Here is a 20,843-nt window from a genome sequence, read left to right as displayed (position 1 = left end):
AAAAAAATTAGGTCCCTAGCACTTTCCTCAGAGGCGCAATTTGATTTTGACAATACTTTTCCTGAAATCGCCCATAGTGCGACGTCGCACCGATTTCCAGTCATCTCTCAGCAGCTTCAACTCCCCAAGGCTTCCTCGTTGCTCTCTCTCTCCGGGGAAGACCTCCTCGAGTTGACAGCAGCTACTCTTCATTTCTTTAGCTCAAGATACGTGTGAGCACCTCAAGATCCAGTAAAAGACTCCTCGAATTTCAGGCGCGAACGCGCTCGTGCTCACGAAAACCCCACTCTGTCTCTCCCTACGTCACGCGGGAGAAGGCCTCCAATTGGCTTATGAGTCCGCACGGACTCCTCATGCGGAGCGGTCGAGACACAGATTGGCTGATCAGCCGTCCCCTCGACGCGGCTCCTCGGGACTCTTCTCTGAAGCCGGCGGTGGCGAGCTGGCGGTGTTCTCGGAAGACAGCCGTCACGCTGCCGCGACGCCGGCCCGCGCGACGCATCGCAAGACGCCGGGCCCTTGTTGTCACCGCGAGGCGACACCGGATTCCCGGTACTCGCAGCTTAGCCAAAACCCATGTTGCCGCTCTGGGTTTTCATCGCAAAATACACATTTACACTTTGTCCTTTTACACAAAAGATATCCAGTTTTCACAACTTATACGACTATTGACTAGCGCAGCAATTTAATACTCAACATAACCTAATACTAACTTTCCTATAATAGATAGCCAATATTTTTCGTAGATAGCCAGTAACTTCGTAGATAGCCAATTTTACGGACAGATAACCACTTAACCGTATTCTAACAGTATACGTCCGAATGATCGAAATTCCGCCAAGGTAGCCGAGATACGAAGACAACCACCGATATTACACTGTTTTCAACTCTCGCACGTCCCAAGGTTTGGTTGTAACCAGGCACACTCACACTATAAGATATCCACAATCAATCTTGCCCACCTCGACAATTTTCCCGATAACACTTAACTAATTGCCCGCGAATACTGCAAACGCTGAACAATGTAGCGCTCACTTGCGTTCGACGTCTTACAGCGAGGGCCCCGTTACTCAAATAAACCCGAATTATCCGTAAGACAACTACAATGTTAAACTTAATCTAGTGAAGACAGCCATGAGATAGCCGCGTACAAGATAGCTTGAATTGAATAAAGGGAACCCGAAAACGTCAAGCTGCGAGCCCACGAGAAAAGCCTCACAGGAGAAAATCAAAATCGATCCACTGACCTTAATCCTTCCTCCTCCGACTCCAGGGGAATCTCAGACAACCACAGAAGAAAAACACCACCAAAGCTCGCTGCCTACAGGCCATAGGCGCCGTTCTCTTTCGTTGATACCCGGGAAATTCAAACTCTCGCGTTCCTTACAATAGACAGCCATACGCTTGCAGATAATTCAGAATTTCACAACTCTGAATTACAGAACCCGAAACAACAAAATGTCACTAACGTCAGGGCCCTTAACTCAAGTGTACAATTATTAATTTTCGAGCGCGATACGCAGCAGTTCATGTGTAATATCCCGCGAAATTTAAAAAAAATTATACTTGTAACAATTACATACAACACCTGTATGCGTAAAATCACTACTCCTTAATTATGTCGTTCGCGCCGATCCCCCCTACAAACGCGTACAGAAATTACCTACACGTGTGTCCTACATACACTACGTCACTCGTAAAAATTCAATTTTCGGTTAGAGAACTTTGACCTTTTAATTTAATAGTTTAGGATAAGGCGTTGCGCGACCGATCGCCAGCTCCGCGGCAGCGTTATCGAGTTTATGACCTGAGCCGTCGAACGATCTCTAGACATATTCCTCGAACTGCCAAAAACATTATCTAGTTTATTGTTTGATATTCCGAATATGGAACCGGCTAAAATCATAAAAAGGGATCGGTGGCCTGCGCGGAGAACCATTTTAGTCGGACGACTCGCAGTTCGTCAGTTTCAGTTGCACTAACAACATCTAAGTACCAAATATATATATATATATATATATATATATATATATATATATATATATATATATATATATTAAGTAGCGCTGTGCCTAATACACGCGCATAAATATAATTAGCCAAAGGCGAAACACTATTTTTTAACATCGTAGTCATAGTAATTCTAAGAGTGTATCTTAAGTGTGAAATATAATCAATAAATATTTAAAGTGCAGTATACAATATCTTACAACCAGTTATATATCGCTGTTCTACCCAACCATTATAATCAAATATATTAAATATCCAAGGAATCACACTTCTAAAGGTAAGCCATTTAATTATTATTTATTAATATAATTTTCTCATACACCTGTATAGGTGCTCGACCACGAATCCGCCCTCCTTACCTACTCACAGCCACGCCCAATCCGTCACTAGTGCAAGCCGCTCGGCACTACGTGACACTAGAAGTTGTGTTCGCTACGCGTTAGTGCATTTTAACTTGTCGGTACGTCACAGCTCCTAATTTTCTGGTGACAGCGGTGGGATCCGATCTCATGAGAAAGAAATTTTAAATTCTATTTAATTAAAAAAAAAAAATTAGTAAATTCAGATTAAAATTAAAAGCCTGAAAATATAAGTGTTTTAGAAAAACCAACTTTCAATTAGAGTTCGGAAAATTGAATTTAAGCGGCAGGCCGATAAAAATAGCCGAGCCTCCGTGTCGCGATAGCGAGCTCCAGAATACAGATAACGAGAAAAGCTAGCATACTAGAAGCTCGCGCCGAACGGGAAATTACGTCACGCGCGAGTTATATGAGCCGTATTAGTCGTCGCTTATTCATCGCTTGTTATCGATCGCCTTCTGCATGCCGTATCGATCGCTTTGGCTTCTCGAGACCTGCAACAATAAGGTGTTTATGTTGGCACATACGGCGGAGCACGCATCGAGCACGCATGGAGAACAATGGAGGAAAGATTAAACAAACAAAGTTACAAACCTTTTAAAAAGGCTCTTGCACTGGTATCGAGTCAGTCTCTGTCGGGTTTCCAAGCTGTAAAGACGGATTAATAAATCTGAACAAATCCATATTCAATTTATTTAATTACTTACCTGCGAATCTACGTACGCTCTGCAATACGTACACTTAACTGGCGCTGCGGACAGGATACTGCGAGGCTGATGAATCGAGATTCTCCTCCAATACCGTGACGGAAATCATCAGAGAGGAAGCGGCTGGTGTTTCAACCCCTTCGTCGCAGTACTTTTGGGACGTCAAGTTTGAGGCCCACCTTCGAACAGAGATTCACCTGGAATCATCAAAGAAGAGAGTAAGTCTTTGAAATTCCCTATTCACCTATCTTTACCTTATCCCTAAATACGACTGATTTGAGAGCAAAATGGCGCAGCAAATCACAGTGGAACAATTTAAATTGAGGTTAGCCATATGGCGTGACGCGATACCAATTTATGAAGGAGGAACAAAGCTCCTTTCTCACTTTCTCCAAACATGCGATAAATTTGTTGAAAATTTAGTCACTGCAGAGGAAGCATTAAATACAGCGCTATTTGCGTTAATTAAATCAAGAATTCGCGGAGAAGCTTTAAATTTAATAGTCGCGAATGATCCAGCAACATGGAATGATTGTAAAAATCTCTTAATAAATAGATATAGCGATCCCAGCTCGGAGGACCTGCTATACAATAAACTTAGCTCTTGTTTTCAACTATCGAATCAAAATTATGAAAAGTATGCTGATGAAATTAAACAACGTTTAAATAAGCTAAAAGAACATATAAACTTAAACAATCAAGACCGTAACTTGATAAGTATGAAGATTGGGTTTTACGAAAATGTTGCGAAAAATACGTTTATAAACGGAATAAAAGAGCCGTATCACACACATCTTACACATTTCGAGTTGGCGGATATAGAGGCTTGTCTGATAAAATGCAGAAAGCTTGACAATCACGAGCAACAAGCTGCATGTTTAAATTTCGCGAGACAACGCGAAAGTAAACCAAAAACCAATAATGTAAACAATAATTCAAAGGGTACAAGCCCGTTTATGAATCAGAGAAATAATAGTCCGTTCAATAACTCTGGAGCAAATAAAAGTCCGTTTTCATTTGCACCTAGACCCGCAACTGCACAAAATAATTTTGTACCGACATTTGCAAATAATTTCGGACGACCTATTCAGCAAAATCGACCGACACCAATGTCGATTAATACCAGAAACACCAATCGGCCAAATAATAATCAGAGCAACCGGTCAAATAATTTTGTCCCTCAGAATAAATTCTTTAGGAGTACCGGATCACCAAATTTCATTTCCGAAGAGTTGCATTATCAAGAGGAGCAGCAACCGGAGGAAGATGCTTACAATGAGGAGCAAGAAGATATTAACGTGAATGACGACAATTATGAAAATCAAGAGAATTCAGAAAATGAAAATTTTCAACGGGATTCCGATCCAACCGAAGAAACATAGTAAATTTAAATAACATAGGCAGTTCGCCCGAACTACCACACATAATAACTACAAATCCATCGCTTAAAATACTAATAGATTCGGGAGCATCATCATCGATTATTAACCCTAAAGTAGCCTACGATTTATTTTCAAACTACGTTTTTCCATATAAATTCGAAATTAAATCTTTGCATAAAATAACGCAAGGGACACATGCACTCACCTTTCCGATTTTGCAAGAGTTAGGTGACAATACACCAATTACATTTTTAATTGCTCCTTGGCATTCTACATATGATTGTCTAATAGGTCACAAGGACCTACAAAATTTAAAAGCAAATATTAACTATAGAACTCAAATATTTAGCACACCGAGATTTGAAATTAATTATTTAAACAATATGCCGGATAAATGTAAAATGGCTATACTGAGCAATCATCAGGAGACAAAAGTGAAAATCCGAACGGAACACATGAATGAAGAGGAAAAGGAGAAAATTATAGCTTTGTGTCAGAAATTTAGAGACTGTTTCTATAATGAGTGTGAAAAATTAACAGCCACAAATGCAGTCACACATAAAATAAGGACAAAGGACGAAAATCCGATTTATGTCAAAAGTTATAAATATCCATATCACCTGAAGGAGGCTATTCAAGATCAAGTGGGAAAATTATTAAATGACGAAATTATTCAATCAAGTAATTCACCTTATTCATCACCTGTCTGGATAGTACCCAAAAAGCAAGATGCAAGTGGAAAGAAGAAATGGAGAATGGTTATTGATTATCGTAAGTTGAATGATAAAACCATTGAGGATAAATACCCATTGCCGAGAATGGACGATATTTTAGAGAATTTAGGAAAATGCGCATATTTTACAACATTAGATCTAGCACAAGGATTCCATCAGATACCAGTTGATCGAGATTCAGTAGAGAAGACAGCATTCACAGTAGAAAATGGACACTACGAATACCGTCGTATGCCCTTTGGTTTAAAAAATGCACCAGCTACATTCCAGCGATTAATGGACAAAATTCTCAGAAAATATTTACACAAATTTTGCTTTGTATACATGGATGATATAGTCATATTTTCAAAATCTCTCCACGAACATCTACAACATCTAAAATTAGTATTTGAAGAACTTCGGGAATACGGTTTGAAAGTGCAATTAGATAAGAGTGAGTTTTTAAGGAAAGAAGTACCTTTTTTGGGACATATAATTACACCAGGAGGAATTAAACCAAACCCAGATAAAATCAAGGCCATCGTAAAATATCCCATCCCAAGGACACAAAAAGAAATTAAAGCGTTTCTAGGATTAACAGGGTTTTATAGAAAATTCATAAAAAACTACGCTAGAATATCAAAACCACTAACGAAAGCGCTTAAAAAGGAAGAAAAAATAAACATAGAGGATAGACAATATATAGAAGCATTCAATAGACTTAAAGAATTAATCGTCAATGCACCAATACTAGCTTATCCAGATTTCACAAAAATGTTTACTGTCACAACTGATGCGTCAAATGTCGCTATTGGTAGCGTTCTATCGCAAGATAAACACCTCATATCATGTTTTTCACGAACCCTGAATTCAGCTGAGCAAAACTATTCGACCATCGAAAAAGAACTACTAGCTATAGTCGAGGCGTGTCGACATTTTAGACCATACATATACGGGAGGAAATTTACAATCGAAACAGATCATAAACCACTAACTTGGCTCTGGTCTTTAAAAACACCAAATTCACGTTTGATTAGATGGAAAATAAAATTAGAGGAATATGATTATGAGATTAAATACAAGAAAGGAAGTGAAAATTATGTAGCTGACGCCTTAAGCAGAATAGAAATAAATAATCAGGAAGAGAATGATGACTCACTTTCAATGATTCCTCAAGTCTCGGATATAACATCGCGCCGAATAGAGGAAGTGGACGAGAGCCCCGGCGATGATCTAGAAACAGCTCACACTGCTGTAGAAGATCCAGTGTTTTCATTGCCTATAACAGACAAAAATATTCATGCATTTAATTATAGCATTATAATAAAATCGGGAAGGGACTACAATGTGAAAGTAAATAAAGATAAGCTCAAGATTCAGTATATGGTAAAGATAAACAAGGATGAAGCTGAAACACAATTATTAAAATTTCTAAATGAAAACGTAAAACCAGACAAACAATACGGGATTTACTTTACAAATGATGATTTGGAAATGATCGCTTACAGAGTACTGCTAAAACATTTCAATGAAAAACTAAAGTTGATTAAAACTAACACTTATACACCCGTAATAGACAAAAATAATTTTTTGAAGAAACTTGAAGAATATCATAATAGAACCCATAATGGAATTCAAGAGACAATAGCCCATTTTAAGAAAGAGTTATATACACTAAATATGGATAGGCTCGTACAAAACTATATTAACCAATGCGAACTATGCTTAGAACACAAATATGAGAGAAAGCCTTACGAAACAGGAAGGTATGGACCCATTATCGCTAATAGGCCCTTACAGCACATACATATGGACGTTTTTCATGTTGGAAAAGAAAAGTTTCTGACAATTATTGATATATTTTCGAAATACGCTCAAGCTTATCATCTATTGGATGGGAATGCTATAACAGTATTAAACAAACTGAGGCATTTCGCATCACATCACAATTTCCCAGATAAAATTACTACGGATAATGGGAGTGAATTTAACTCCGCTGTATTTAAAGAATTTTGTCGGATACACAAAATCGAATATCATCAAACTACAATCAATAGACACACGTCAAATGGACCAATAGAGAGATTACATTCAACTTTAAGAGAAAAATTAAGTATTTTAGTCGATAAAAATCCTCGAGAAACAATAAAGAATCATATGACTACAGCAATCCTAATATATAATCAGAGCATTCATTCATCAACAAATTTTGCACCGTTTACTCTACTGTATGGACCATATGAGGAACTGCATAAGCATGTCATCGAACCTGGAGTCGACATAACCGAAGAATATAATGAAATACGGAAAAATGAAATTTTACCGTTCTATGACGAATTGTATAAAAGACAGAAAGAGAAACAAAAATTACCTAATGATTCAAATAATGAGTTGGAAAGTAGAGAGGTATACGTTAAAACCCACCAACAGCAACGAAATAAAATCGCACCCCGTTATCAAAAGTTATTAGTTAAGAAACAACAAGGTCCCTCATTGGAATGTTATATACACGGACAACCACGTCGTTACAATCTAAAGAGCGCAAAGAGATTAAGAAAAACTTCTTCTTTGCAGGAAAATGATGACGATCCTGGGGATGGCGATGATTATGGCCATTTCGACGATAACCGTAAAAAGTGATGAAATTAATCCTGATGCGACACACTTTGATTATCAGCAAGGAGTTGGAAGAATTATAGAAAATTATCATTACGTACATTTCTTCATAAACACATCGTCGCTCAAACGCACCTATGGCAGAATTTTGACTGACTACACCATATTATCCTCAAGAAAAGAACTCAAGAACTCAAGTCTATTAATGGAAGCAAGATTATTATGACAAGAAATCTATCAAGATCTGCAGGAGATAGCACCATTCGGTGGAAGAAGAAAGAGAGGATTAATAAATGGAGTAGGAAAGATGATCAAATATATATTTGGAAATCCAGATTCAGATGACTTAGAAAAGATTAATAATTATTTAGAAAATTTTGAGAAACAACAAAATGAAGATATTTCGGTTTTGAATAAATCTATAAGTTGCATGAATCAAATTAGCAGAACGATAAATAGCAATACTGAAATAATTAACAAAAACTTACGGAATCTTATGAAAACTCTTAACGATCAAAATATGCGATTTGAATTAATTGAGACAGTTGTAACTCTTATTGTGCAGGAGCAACATTTTCTAAATCTATTAGGGAAAATAAAAAGATCATTCGTTTTCATCGATGAAAAATTTAATTTGGAAATATTAACCCATGAACAAATACTAAGTATAAAGACACATCTATTAGAACTTTATTCCCAAAAAGAGTTAATATCACATTATCATAATTTGTTAGACTTTCGATTTGCCCGGGGATCAGTCATAACTATCCATGATTCCATAATTTATACCATAAAAATTCCTATCCTAAATTCCATTGAATTCTCCCTTTTTCAAAGACTTGCTATAATTAACCGAAATAACCAGACGGAGATCATAACGATACCGTGGAAGCTGGATGGCTCGATAATAAAATTATTTTCAAGAAGATGTCAATTGATCTATCAGAGCGACTATGTATGCTATCAAATCCTCGCAGAAGACGCAAAAACAATAACAATTTCAATAAATGCGCCTCTAGCATTGGCGTATCCACTCCTAAACAACTTGACGCTGATATCCAGTAATTATAAAACAGAAATCGAAAATAACAAGAACAAGGAAACATTTTTTGGAACGAAGATCTTTGGAGGAAACAATCTGTTGATACAGGGACATAGGGTGGACGACAATCTCGGAGAACTTAAGGTGTCGGAAGTTCAACCATTGATCATCGAGGATCATCAACGGAGATTCGAACCGCTAAAAACGCAAGCAGTACCTACGATGGAGACACCAAAATTCACAAAATTCGGAATCGAATTCCATACATCAATAGCGTCATTTATAATTGTCATGCTGATTCTAATAATTGGAATAATTTTCATTATCTATAAATATAAATGTAAAAACAGGGGTTCATGTAAAAGCAGGAGTCCAAACAGGAGCCCACAACATACCGAGATAACAAATAACGAGGACGTCATTCAACTTGGGCATGGAGGAGTTATATGAGCCGTATTAGTCGTCGCTTATTCATCGCTTGTTATCGATCGCCTTCTGCATGCCGTATCGATCGCTTTGGCTTCTCGAGACCTGCAACAATAAGGTGTTTATGTTGGCACATACGGCGGAGCACGCATCGAGCACGCATGGAGAACAATGGAGGAAAGATTAAACAAACAAAGTTACAAACCTTTTAAAAAGGCTCTTGCACTGGTAACGAGTCAGTCTCTGTCGGGTTTCCAAGCTGTAAAGACGGATTAATAAATCTGAACAAATCCATATTCAATTTATTTAATTACTTACCTGCGAATCTACGTACGCTCTGCAATACGTACACTTAACTCGCGCGATACAGTAGTTTTCAATTAACATATTGGAAATTATTATTAATTACTTAAATACACAAAATAAATATATTCGTACTTTCACGTGGTGTACAAAATCAAAATTAATTATTGAGCACACCCCATCCCGAATTTAAAAATTGTGTTTTTTTTTTTCATTGTATTAAATTAGGTAATATTAAAATAGTACCAGTAGAAACTTTCCATTATTAACCCAGTAGATAGACATACACGTATTCCTACTTTTAGTAGCCGACGAACAGTGACCCCAAGTAGTAAGCGCGATAAGAACGCAGTTAAGTTTTTTTTTATCCCTCACCTTCTCGAGTCCCAAAGAAAGAAATTTATTTTCCCGAAAATTCACAAACACACTCAAGCCCTCGTTGAATAAGCAATTGAGGTAATTTAAGAACCCCAAATAGTTATTATTTACTGACGAAAAATATTTTACACTTGTGCACAGTACCGCGCCAACACTCAACGCAAATTAGTATTGTACTTTTAATAATTAATTACAATAAATGAGTTAATTTATGTGTCAACGTGCGTAAAAGATGTTTGACTCTGTTATAATTGTAGGAATATTGTAAATAATTAACACTCACTTAAAAATTTAATACATACTTACACCTACTACATTCGTACACGTATGTCAACGTGCGTAAAAGCTGTCCGGACATCTCAGGCGTGCGTAAAAGCTGTCCGACCGATGTTTAAAAAAAATTTTTTTTTGCTACGATCGAACAAAAACAAAGTACTAAGTAAATGCCAAAATCAAAGGACTGCCAAGCAAATCGATTTTTGCGACAATTAGCTAAAGAGTTTAATATTCCGTACGGAAAAAGGAAAGTTAATCAGATAAGTGACCGGGAAATTCACGGATTTATTTACATGACGCAACTACACGATCAACCCAAGGATAATCAATCATATTTTCGAATTAATGGGAAAAGAAATCGGAACGCTCGTAGATTTACAGTTGATAAACGTTGACATTGGTTTAGTAGTTAAAGCCCCGTTTTTAACCGTAAGGGTACTTTCGGATAAGGTAAAAAAAAGTAATTACGCAAAACGATTTATATTGTTCTGATAAGAATTTTACAATTTCTTATGAGAACGGTGTTATTCGTGCAAGCAATTACATTCAACCTTATCTGAAAACCTTACAGGAGATAAGCGGTCCTCTAAACCAGCATCTTGAGGAGGAAATAGACTCAATCATTCAAAGTACCTCATGATTCCCGATCATACCCCCTCACCGTTTCGCGAAGTTACGCAAGTCGAGTTGAATATTGTGCATGATCGCGTTAGGGAATTAGAAGATTCCGACTATGCCAGGTGTGTACACACCTACGCGATAGAAGAACGATTATCGCATCTTGAAAACCAAGTTTTTACGTTACAAACTGTTTTGCGAAGGTCCGTGTTAGTAAACGTGGACATCATTAAAGTAATAACGAAACAGCAAGAAACGTTTGACGTTGTTAAACTAAACGAACTATTAGAAGCTTTTGTCAAATTAAAAATCAATTAATATTCAATCTTGGATAGCTTGTCCCGCACTTTATTTTAAATTTTCGTTTGAACTGTGCAACCAGCAATTTTTTTACTCGAACCGTATAATTCAAAAAAAAAGAGAGAAAAAAAAATAAGATGGCAGAACAAAACGGGAGAGCAAACGCTATAGCGAACTTAACGCATCATCAAAGCATCATCGATGCGCTCATTGCGAAATTACGCGATACTGCTCGAGACGCAGTAGGGGACACCGACATAACACAAACTTCCCAACTAAAGGATATATTAAGAGAATACTTCGCACCCAAAAAGAACTATTCACGTTACTGTGCCGAGTTACAGTCAATTCGAATGCGTCGAAATGAAACTGTAATGGAATATTACAGTAGAATCAAGAAAATCATGGACAGCGCAAAGGCCTTGCTGACGGAAAAATTTGCACAAGAACAAGTGCCTCATATGGTGACAATGCTAGAAGGTATAGCATTAGAGTCATTCAAACGCGGCTTATCGGACGACTTATTATAGGCCATGAGTGTCCAGGAGCCTGCTACTCTTGCTAACGTTCTGAAAATCGCACAGAGAATCGAGCGAGACATGTCCAACTCTAGTAATATGAAGGGGTTAGTCAATTTTGTACATTCACCTGACCGACATGTGCAGTTCAAGGACGAAGCGCAACATCCATGGCGTAACTCTGGAGGTCGATAAGAAGAACACCAAGAACGAAATCGAGGTCGCAGCCCCTTACCTGGGCCCAGCTCTATCCATAGTCATCAAGAAAACACATACGCTACTAACAGAAGAGAGTCCAGGTATTAAAACCACGTTGAGAAGCAACCTGCTCGAGGGATTAAAAACAATATGCCCTACAACCGGTCGACAACTCCCCCACGGTATCAGCAACAATATCGCGCTAGTACAACACCCCGACCCACCATGCCACAGTACCCTCACGCGCCAATGCCCTATCCCTACATGCCGCCACCACCGTTCGCGTACCCTCCAATACCGTATGGAATGATGCTCCCAGTACCATATTTTTATAACAATCAACAACAAGCACCAATAAACCGAGCAAATCTCAATCATCCAGAACATTTAAACGGACCAACGGCCCGACGAACAGACGCCTCGCCGAGCCAACAGAACCAAGAGCGTCAAACTACAGTAAAATTTTTATCAGCGGAAACCCTCAGCAAGAAAACACTGGAAAGGCAGCAGCCCCATTAGTAATTCTGAACGCTCCATAACTTAAATCGGCATCGCAATTCATTTTCGATACGGGGGCCGAAGTGAATTTGATTCACGTATCGCTATTGAAACCACAAACCATGATAGCCGGTCATGAAACCATGAACATCACAGGAATCACTAAAGACAGCATATTAACTGCTGGATCTACGGAAATAACATTTTTCGAGAAACCAATAAAGTTCCAGGTGTTCACCGATGACATACCTCTGCCCGTTAAAGGAATACTAGGAGTAGATTTCTTAAAAAGCGAAGCTGCAGAGATCTCGTTTCATCACAACGCCCTGGTGACTTCATCGCAACCAATCAAGCCAATTCGATTTACAAATTTCGAGTAACGAGAGCCACGGTCTACTAAATATATACTACAAGCACGATCAAAGCAAAGAGTAAAAATACCGTTATCACTATCTGACTTGGAAACTGGCTACTTACCCAGGCTCAAAACACCAGAAAAATTGTTTATCGGAGAAGCATTAGTTACCAATAAAAATAACGAATGCTTTGCGGTGGCAGTTAACGCTTACGATGAGGCCGTCGAAATCGACATACCCGAACAAAATTTGCAAGCATGCAAATACGACGACTCGGAAGATTTTTTCTCGTCGGACTACAGTGATGCAGAGCCCGTTCTACCAGAGGAAAGATTTAACAAAATAAAGGAATCATTACGGTTAGATCATTTAAACGACGAAGAAAGAGAACATGTTTTAAAACTAATTACGGATTTTCAACACCTGTTCCACTTACCTGGAGACTACTTGAAAGCCACTAATGTTTTAACACATTCGATACCTACGATCAACGATATACCTATAAACAAAAACCAGTACAAAGAACATCGACAGAAAAAGGAGGACGCAAACAACATAACGCAAAAACACCTAGAAAAAGGTATAATCGTGCACTCCACCTCTGCATATAACAGCCCAGTACTGATTGTACCAAAGAAACCAAACTCAAAGGGTGAAAGGCAAGTTAGAATGGTAATAGATTTCCGTGTTTTAAACGAAGTCACCATAGCCGATGCTCATCCGTTGCCACAAATAAACGACATTTTGGATCAACTAGGAGGAGCTAAGTACTTCAGCACCTTCGACCTGGCCAGTGGATACCATCAAGTAAAAATGGATCTGAAGGACCAACACAAAACTGCGTTTAGCACAACTACAGGGCATTACGAATATACTCGTATGCCGTTTGGTTTACGCAACGCCGCCTGCTACCTTTCAGCGTCTCATGAACCTAGTTTTATTGGGGTTACAAGACGTTGAGCTCTTAGTGTACCTAGATGACGTTATTATTTACGCATCTACTCTTGAAGAGCACGAGAAAAATGTGAGACGATTCTTCCAAAGACTTGAAGGCGCTACCCTTTCGCTACAACCAGACAAGTGCGAATTCCTAGCTAAGGAAGTGCAATACTTGGGACATATTATAACTGAGGAAGGAGTAAAACCCGACCCCAAGAAAACGAATGCGGTAAGAAACTTCCCAGTTCCCAAAAATCAAAAAAATATACGGCAATTCTTAGGACTTGCCGGATACTATCGCAGATTCATTGAAGGTTTCTCAAAACGTGCCAAGCTTCTGTCAGACTTGCTACAAAAGACTAAGGAATTTACATGGGGAAAGGAGGAACAGCAAAACTTTGAGGACCTCAAAGAAGCTCTCTGTGCAGCACCTGTGCTACAATACCCAAATTTTGTTAAACCTTTTATTTTAACGACAGACGCCAGTGATTTCGCAGTAGGAGCCGTCTTAAGCCGAGGAGAGATTGGACAAGACAGGCCGATAGCCTATATGTCGCACATAATGAAGCCGGCGAAATTACACTACTACAGAGAAGGAATGTTTAGCAGTAATATATGCTATTCTTCACTTTCGCCCGTATTTGTACAGACAAGAATTCACGTTAATTAGCGACCACGAACCATTAAAGTGGATAGACTCGGTCAAACCACCAATCCAAATATTGATAAGATGGAGGACGCGATTGCGAGAATATCAATACAAATTTTTGTACAAGCCGGGACGTCTAAATGTCAACGCAGACGCCTTGTCGCGCAACCCAGCAATAGAAATTGCAGTGGCATTACCTACGTCAGCTTCTGCAAAACTTAACCAAAAATCTGCAAAACCAACCGATAAAACTGATCCTAACCCTGGCAGAAGATACAGGTATGGTACAAGAGAAGTTAAACCGTTAGAATTAGACTCGGATGTACCAGGGAGGACCATAGCTGATAGAATAGCAGCACGCAGACAAGCAAGTGCAGCCTCCAAAGCAGGAGCAATCCCCAAAACAACCACTCAGGCCACTAGCAAGGATAAACTTCTGTCTTTACCAAAAACTAAGACAGTAACTTTAACTAAGCCCAAAACAAAGGAAATAAAGACAAAACCACGGGACGAAGTCAACAAACAACCACAACTTCCACGAGCAAGCGGTGTACGCCTATGGCAAATACCAACGCACCTAAGCCCATCAGATCCGCCAATTTCAGAAAACAAGTTACTTTTAGAAACCCTCCGGACTTCGATACAGAATCAGAGCCCACTAAACCTAGAGCACGCAATAGCGGTTTTCCCAGCTTAATTCAAGAGAAACCCCCTACTACTAGACTCACAGTGTCCTCAGGAGAAGAGTCAAAGAACCTAAGAGAGCATCCGAAGAAAACATAAAAACAGTAACTCCATCACCGAATTCGTCGGATAAAAGTCACTCTAGTAGTCAAGATTACTGGTGGGACAGTGGACAAAGTAAACTGTGAAGTATGCTACAACATCGACCGATAGCTCGTTCCACACCTGTCGACGAGGACTTATGGTCTGAAAGCGAACACGAAGATCGGGTACTAAGTAACTTAACACCTGTAAGCGAAGAAGAAGGACGAGCAGACAATGCATCACCTGTTGAAGAGGTAGAGTCCGACTCTAACGAGTCAAACACTGCAACGGACAACGAAGTCGCACCTGTAAATATACGAGCCTCTGCAACGGTACCTCCAGGGTTGTTTTACCCAGATTTTCGCAAACAACCCGACAGTAGACAAAAAATAAAATTAATTAACCAAGTTTTGACACAAAGTAAGGACAATATTTTACATTTCACGTCGGCAGACTGTGAATTCACTACGCCAATTTCTAAGCTACTGCTCGATTTAGAAAAAATAGTAAAAAATGACATCAAGCAGGCTAAACCAAAAAAGGGCCAAATAATAGTAACCCCAAAGACAACTACAAAGGTATTAACAGCGATACTAATTCAAAGGCATTTTGACGAAGTCGATATCAAGGATTTGAAAGACATCCTAATGACACTAGCAAACACTATTCAAGAAAACAACATAACAAGTATCAGAGTGTCCAAACAACAAGTCCTGACGGACAAATTAAGTTTTTCAACCTTCTTGGACACCCTCCAAGAGTGTTGTAAATTTTGTAACTGTACCATATACGTATGTTATGGAACCTGCACGATACCTACCGAGGATATTCGCGAAAGCATTATTTCCGAATATCACGATAGTTTAGTCGGAGGTCACCGAGGTGTAACCAAAACATACAGACGTATACGAGAAAAATTCTACTGGAATGGCATTAAATCCGATATCATCGAATACATCAGGAATTGCAAAAAATGCCAAGAATTAAAATTGGTTAGAATAAAGAACAAACAACCAATGATAATCACTGACACTCCTGTAGAACCGTTCGATAAAATTTGAATCGATACGGTCGGACCACTACCAACGACTGCCGAAGGTAATAGGCACATACTAACAGTACAGGATAATCTAACAAAATATTGTGTAGCTGTGCCGATACCGAACACCAAGGCGGAGACAATTGCTGATGCGCTAGCCAGACACGTTATAACGTTGTATGGCGCACCCAGAGTAATATTGTCAGACAAAGCACCTGCCTTAATCGGCAAGGTCATGCAAGACTTGTCCAGAATTTTTAAAATCAAACAAGTCAACACTTCGCACAAAATAAATCAAACATGAGATAAAGAAGGTAAATAATATCTACATTGAATTAATGGAAACTATAACGGAAATAGAACCAATAGACCCAACCGACACCAAACCACCCTCGAGTATAAGAAAACGAAGCGCTCCCCCGGTTTTATTGGAAGCCTCAGTAAAAGTTTATTCGGAACTTTATCAGAATCAGACGGAGAATACTTAAACTCAAAAATTAATGAATTATTCAAGGGTCAAGTCAAGCTCGCAAAAATATCGCAAGAGATGCACACATTGTTAAACATAAAATATCGTCCATAGAACAAGAATTAAACGAAACACGTAAATTATTACATGACAGCGTGCACACTTTCTATTTTAATACCAAAAAGAAGCTGGATGACTTAACCGACATGTGGCACAGGCATAACTTCACGAGATATTATACCAACGTAATAGCCGAATTAGAGTCAACCCTTAGTTTGTACGAAGATACTTTCCAGAGCACACTAGAAACCATACGATACGCAAGGAAAGGACGTCTGCGCCCCTCATTAATCTCAACAGAGAAATTACACACAATAATTAGACAAATAATGGATTTGTACCCCGATTACGAATTCCCTATCCCTATTAAACACGCCAGAACGGACAAGTTAACCGATATAGTGACCGTAAAATTGGGTTTTAAAAACAACCAATTTTTACTCGAAACCACAATACACATGTTAAAGAAATTTAGTAACGAATTATACAAAATGCACCCCGTACCAATATTGCAGGAGCAAGAGAAGCACATATCTTACGCTTTTATTATACCTCAAGCGCTGTACATTACACTAAGTAACGACAAAAGAGCCTATAGCTTCTTGTCGGACGAAACTCTCCACAAATGCAAATCTACGCTCGGCTACAAAATATGTAATCACGAACAACCAGAGTACGAAGCCGACGAAGACATGGCGTGCGAGTATCTGTTACTAAACCACCCAAACAAAGAGAATTTGAAGAAATGCAGCATTACCTATACATCTAAACAATTGAAGCACTGGATGGCGGCGGCGGAGGTAGCGGCCGAGTCGAGCAACGAACACCCAGAATCAGATACCAGTATCCGGGGGGCTGACGAGCATTCCCGTCGAATACGCGTATCACCACCGGGGACTGGGCTTGGAATTAATTTAGAGCAGCCCGCAACCCGCGCACGCGCGTCCGAGGAAAATACGAGTATCTCGCGCGAAGACCCGACTACCGCGACGGCAGCGGCGGCAGCAGACGAGCCGAGGTACAAAATATACCACAAGTATATAATCCTCGATCTTGAAAGTTATTTAGCTTCTCCGTATGTATGTGAGAGGGATGTTCGCTTCATCAGGAGGTCGCTGGATTTATATTTCTCGAGGTGCGGTGATTCAAATGTATCTGTAACATCCGTAAAGTTGTATCGAAATGATTTGAACAAAACGGGGGCAGTAAATGATCGCGACACTTACCGGCGGCACATTTTTAGAAGTAACGCTCGTTTTTGCAAAAGTACACGCGAAGACGCACGAATCAAATGGCGTGTACTTCACCTTCGATTACAATTATCAGTTACGAGCGAAATGCCACAGTGCCCCAAGAAGCTATTACTCGTTTAACGACGAGTGTACAGTCCACGATATGACTGTATGACCAGATGTCGCCATCTTCGTCGCGCCCCTCGCCATCCCCTCTCTGTAAACCCGTATACGTATACCAAACGTAATACGCGTACACGAATAGCAGGATCAGTATCAGGGGGGGGAGGGGCAGGTGCGCGAGCGCCGCGGCCGGCATGGCCGTCGCCGCCGCCGCCCCCCACCCTCCCGCTAGTCATACCGCCGCGCACCGCTCGCGATCGCGATCCGCGCGGTTAGTACACGTCTCTGATCCGCATATACGTAGCGGGGGCCCCGAATTTGAGGAACTCTTGTCGTTATACAACATGAGGGAGATGCGCCAGGATCGGGCGTTCAGAAAGTTTATCTCGTATAACCTCAGAAAACATTCGTGAGTGCATTATTATCATTATCATTATTATTATTATTGTTGTGGTTGTTGTGGTAGTGGTGGTGGTGGTTGTTGTTGTTGTTCTTATTATATTTCTAATATTATTAATATTTATTAATTCAATGTTTTGATTTCGATTAGGGGATGTATCCTGTCGGAGAAGCTGCACGCGGTCTCAACCTTACATGCTCTCGCAAAACAGGCGAAGGGGGGCAAGAGGAGGTGGAGCGAGGACGAGGAAGAGGACGACGAAGGGCCCGGGCCGTCGAAGCGCTCCTCGGAGCTAAAGACGCAAATAAACTCGATCGTCGACAGACACGAGGCGGCGGCAAGGAAGCTCCTTCTCCCTTTAACGTCAATAAACGCATGGTTGTACTCACTCCCCACCGAAACGAACATACAAATTGTATGCCCTGGAGAACAGCATGAAGTTGTAAAAACAAAAGGAGTGGGCATCTTAACAATCCAACCCAAGTGTTCGGCAAGATACGAACACATAACACTAAAGGGATCAATAAATTTAGGAAGCAGCACCGAGTATATATACACGCCCCAAATAACCTCGAATATTGCAGAAATACAACCTACATTTTACAAAAAATTAAAAAGCATCAACCACACATTATATTTCCCAAACATTAACACCAAAAATAGTCTAACAAAACTAGAACCATTACTAACACTTGACGACATCATAAATAAATACTACGACTTCATGGACGAACAAGATGCTCACAACACACACACATATTTAACGTATGGGTCAATCGGATCTACAATAATACTAACCATATGCATAGTCGTTATTGTCATTGTATCATGTGTAATGTGTCCTAAATTTAAAAACAAACAAACAGAACAGCCCCACGATACAAATCGTAGCAGTTATGATTGCGAATTGCACCGAATCAACTGTGTACTGCATCCTCAACGAGCACATAATCGCAAAGCCGAACTAACTCGTATATAGACAACTCAGATGAGGAAACACCCGAGAGAAACTAATAAGCAATAATTATAAAGCAAAATAAAGGGCCAAATACGTTCTTCTTTTTCAAAAAAAAATTTAAGGATAAAAAGAGAGAGGACATGTTACACATTTGCACATACACGCATGGAATGTACCGCTTAAATTGCCGCACAATAATACTAACCACGCTTGTAAGCGCTTGCGAAACAAAATTTTATCATAAACTAATTAATTCACATGTTCACAGATGCATCCTGCATGGATAATCACAACCGTGATCGCCTTGTGTACGGGGGTGCACGCCTACGACGTATGGAGATTCGCCAACAACCCCGGATTGTATTTTGAGTTCCTGGGCCATGCACATCTTGCAAGAGATAAATTTACGTTCATAATATATATCGACACCAAAGCAATTAAATTAAACCAAACCGAAATCGAAACACAGATACACGTTATTCTGTATGAATGCATGCGCATCCATACAGAATGCACATCGCTCAACTTTCAAGCAAACTATATAGCTCAAATGACCTACCGAGTGGGCAACTTGGAAAACAAACTGCACACATATACAGGAGACGTCAATAAAGAAGAATTAAAATATGCCCCTCGCTTACACAACAGTAAATACATACAAGAACCTCAAGAAATACGAGACAAGGATATCTACGCAGCCACAACTATAATATTCGCAGAAATAAGTGACCAAATAAATCGGCTAAAAGAAATGCAACAGCAAGCCGCACAAATAATTGAAAGAATAACAAAACAAGCAAACGCCTCAAAATTCATGGACATGGCCTAGGCATGGCACTTCGCAACCGAAACCAGCTTACAATACCAAATCACGCTATACACTGCTATAATACGCATCAAGGAAACAGCGATACAAGGAAAAATTTGCGATCACCTACTAACAATACAAGCCATTCAGCAGTTAGATCAATTAAAATTCAAGAAAGAGGGACTAAAGCTACCAAGCGAAGAGATTCTATACCAACAATTAACAGAGATCGCTGTGCAGACTACAGATATTATTAAAATTACCATTACTCTGCCCCTTTTTGACGACAGTACGGCAGATCTATTCAGAATGATACCAGTCGAGACACCTCAAAATGATGGAACGACAGCATACGTAAAACCTAACCAAGACTACATAATTCAAACCGACGAAAAAGGAGTTCATTATCTAATAAATTAGGACGAATTAGATAAGTGTACCAAGAATAGTCAAGATCACTACTGCAACTTACCTGCATTGGCGAGACGTAAGAACTCTTGCGAATGGAACATGCTAGTAAACAACCCAAACATGGATTGGAGCAAGGGCAACATTGCAGTCCAAAGCCGCAGTACCAACTTTTGGCACCAACTGGAAACCACAGGAGATTGACTATTTTCGAACAGTCGAGAACAACGGGCCCACGTAGAATGCACCCAACACCCATCAGAAAATTTTGAGATAAGCGGTTACGGCAT

General features: G+C 39.6%; 1 protein-coding gene across 10 annotated transcripts in view; it reads right to left on the bottom strand.

The window, feature by feature from the left end:
• The window catches only part of LOC100114531 (actin-related protein 1), a 256,774-nt gene that overhangs the window by 183,782 nt on the left and 52,149 nt on the right, over window positions 1-20,843 (bottom strand). For 3 of the 10 annotated variants that reach the window (XR_004345108.1, XM_031928313.2, XM_031928192.2), the window contains exon 1: window positions 1,856-1,954. The exons of the other annotated variants lie outside the window; for them this stretch is intronic. Coding sequence is in view for 2 of the 3 variants with exons in the window: in XM_031928313.2 (XP_031784173.1) it covers window positions 1,856-1,939 (84 nt within the window). In the remaining variant the exon portion in view is untranslated. Of the gene's footprint in view, window positions 1-1,855; window positions 1,955-20,843 lie in introns of those variants that run through there. 10 annotated transcript variants of the gene reach the window in all.

This window comes from Nasonia vitripennis, assembly GCF_009193385.2.
Source record: "Nasonia vitripennis strain AsymCx chromosome 1 unlocalized genomic scaffold, Nvit_psr_1.1 chr1_random0003, whole genome shotgun sequence".
Taxonomy (NCBI): domain Eukaryota; kingdom Metazoa; phylum Arthropoda; class Insecta; order Hymenoptera; family Pteromalidae; genus Nasonia; species Nasonia vitripennis.
This window is presented reverse-complemented; position numbering and strand designations above follow the sequence as displayed.